The sequence below is a fragment of the Triticum aestivum genome, chromosome 4B (assembly GCF_018294505.1).
Source record: "Triticum aestivum cultivar Chinese Spring chromosome 4B, IWGSC CS RefSeq v2.1, whole genome shotgun sequence".
In the NCBI taxonomy this organism is placed as follows: Eukaryota; Viridiplantae; Streptophyta; class Magnoliopsida; order Poales; family Poaceae; genus Triticum; species Triticum aestivum.
In genome coordinates, this window is record NC_057804.1 from 490,606,683 (window position 1) to 490,609,593 (window position 2,911).

Below are 2,911 nucleotides of genomic sequence, written 5' to 3' on the forward strand. Positions count from 1 at the left end.
GTGGGCACAAGGGGCCAAGCGAGACTGATGTGTGCGTGCGGCTTCTAATATTGCCGGCCCCTTTACACACGCGCGTCCACGCGGCACCCCTAATCATCCATAACAGCAGCACGAGAAAAACCTAAAAGAAAAACCGGGCTTTTGAGCAGCAGCGATGGCTGGCTGTTGAGAACAGGATGAAAAATATGCAGATCTGCAGGAGGGAACACGCGCAGGGAGGGAGAGAGAGAGAGAGGGAGGGCGCAGCACGGCACTCTGGTCTGTGGAGTCTGGACCCTCCCGACGCGAGGGGTCGATCTCCCTGCTGCCTGCTGGGCTTGTCAAACATTCGCAAGTGTCGAGTGCGCGTGCGCGTACGCCCGTGTGATGTGGGTTTGCATCGCCTTGTCCCCCCCGGGCGGCTCCACACCTCCCTCCCTCGCTCCTCTTCCTCCTCAAATATTCTCAACCCCTCGGCCTCAACCAATTCATTCCCCTCACTCATTCCTACCTTCCTCCCCACCCCTCTCCTCTCCTCTCCTACACAGACGCGTGAATACACTTCCGCGACACCCTGCAAGACTTGCGAGAGGATTCAAGTCGGCGCCTGGCAAGGCAGCGCAGATAGACAAGATAGTTTGCTGATTCTTGGGTCAAGCTAGCTAGAGACCATTGGCTCTGCCGATTTGTGCGACACGCCATGGCGCAGGAGGAGGTCCACGACGCCGGCCTGGCGCTGGGACTGTCCCTGGGCGGAGGGGGCCGAGGCGGAGGCGACGGGTCGTCGTCGGCGCACCGCGGCAACAACAGCAGCAGCCGGCTGACCCTGTGGGAGGCGGCGCCGTCGCTGGAGCCGTCGCTGACCCTCAGCATGCCGGAAGACACCACCATGACCAGCACCGCGTCCGGCGGCGTGTCGTCCATGTCAGTGGGGGGCGCGGTGAAGAGGGAGCGCGCGGAGGAGGCGGACCTGGGCGAGATGGTGTCGTCCACGGCGGCCGGCGCCGAGGAGGACGACGACGGCAGCACGCGGAAGAAGCTGAGGCTCACCAAGGAGCAGTCCGCGCTCCTGGAGGACCGCTTCAAGGAGCACAGCACCCTCAACCCGGTACGTACGTTGTACGTGCTACGTACGCATGCGTACTAGTCACGTTCGAATCGATTCACCGCCGATAGATAGCCGCGGATACCTAACATGCATCATCTATCATCTGCTGAGATCTTCTCCATTTTTGCGCGCGCGTACACATGCATACAAGCAAAATCGACAAATCTGGTTTACTTTCTTGATCTATGGTATTCTAGATACCTCTTTTTTATTCATTTTGATGACAAGTATTTCCGGACGGAGGGAGTATGAGCTACTGAATCAAAAATAAAAATGAGTTACTGAACAGCTTTTTTTTGGGTGTCCTTTTTGGATTTGAGCAGAAGCAGAAAGTGGCTTTAGCCAAGCAGCTAAACCTCAGGCCAAGGCAGGTGGAAGTCTGGTTCCAGAACAGAAGAGCCAGGTTAGTAACCTTGTATTATACGCGAGTATATGTCTATATGATATTGCCACTCCAGCTTACAGTCTCCTGCTAGAGCTGACTTGAAACAATTAATCCTTGTATTATACACCTCTTCATCTTCTCAAAAAATTAAAAAATACACGGGCAATCATTTTTGTGTGTTGCACTTGCACTCCTATCTCAATTCATTTTCTTTTACGTCCATGCATGCATGAAAAATTAGCGGAACCCTCTGCCTAAAATTACGGGTTGTTTCAGTTCTGGCGGTGAACTTTTTGTATAGCTAACGTTGGATCCCGTGTTACACGTGCATGCAGGACGAAGCTGAAGCAGACGGAGGTGGACTGCGAGTTCCTGAAGCGCTGCTGCGAGACGCTCACCGAGGAGAACCGCCGGCTGCAGCGGGAGCTGCAGGAGCTCCGCGCCATCAAGTTCGCCCCGCCGCCACCGCCCAACAACGCCAGCCAACACCCCGGGACGCCGTCCTCCGCCGCGGCCCCTCCGGCGCCGTTTTACATGCAGCTGCCGGCCGCCACGCTGACCATCTGCCCGTCCTGCGAGCGCCTCGGCGGAACCGCCGCCACCGCCGCCGGCAAGGTCGACCCCGACAGGCCCAAGGCCGCCACCCACCACTTCTTCAACCCCTTTACCCACTCCGCCGCCTGCTGATCTGCGCTCCACCGGACCGCGCGTACATACACGACGCTCATCAACATCGATCAGCACCACCGCCATAGCTAGCTACGAGTAAGTAGCAGTGGCCGCCATAGCTAATACCTCACGTCGCAAGTAACATATGATCCTTGCAGCCAGCTGCAGGACATGGACATGGACATGATCCTCCTACTTTTGCCATTTCTTGGTCTGGGGGTTTAGTCCCGAATCTTGTTCAGTTTAGCTAATCCATCCATCAATCATAGGCGCAATCCATAGACGATAGGTAGTCAAACATCCAGCCGTAGTAGCTTTGTAGCTAGTACTCGAAGCGGCCGGCCATTGTATATTCTTGTGCGTGCATGTAACCGTGGACCTCTCCTTTTGGTTGGCTTCTCTGCCTTTTTGTGTTCAAAAGCTGATTATCGGAGAGGAGATAATAGGTTAAGCCGCCGCTGTGATGAACTAATTCCTAGTCGTGTCAGGCAGTGTTTGGATGATGACATGAGAGAGGGCTAGAGAGAGGCTCTTGCTGTCGGGTGCGTACGTGTGTAATGTGTATACCTTTCTGACTTTTTTTATATGCATATACGTTTCAATGATTGTGCTTGTCGGGCCTTAAACTTTACTTTGCGTCCCGGTTGCTTTCGCCTTTGCTGGTTCATTTAATTGTTAATGGGAAAGCTTAGCCTCTCTTCTGCTCTTGCTTAACCATCTGTTCAGTTATGTTAATTACACCGTTGTAAGTTGTAACCCCAACCTGGTTA

The 2,911-nt window shown here is 54.5% G+C and overlaps 1 protein-coding gene across 1 annotated transcript; it reads left to right on the top strand.

The window, feature by feature from the left end:
• Positions 1-320: 320 nt before the first annotated feature.
• Positions 321-1,898, top strand: LOC123092889 (homeobox-leucine zipper protein HOX19; the record flags this gene model as incomplete). Its single annotated transcript, XM_044514737.1, is given in 3 exon segments — positions 321-1,087; positions 1,411-1,490; positions 1,808-1,898. Coding segments are annotated over 3 exon segments (579 nt in total), but the record flags the coding sequence as incomplete, so codon positions are not given.
• Between the last annotated feature and the right edge of the window lie 1,013 nt (positions 1,899-2,911).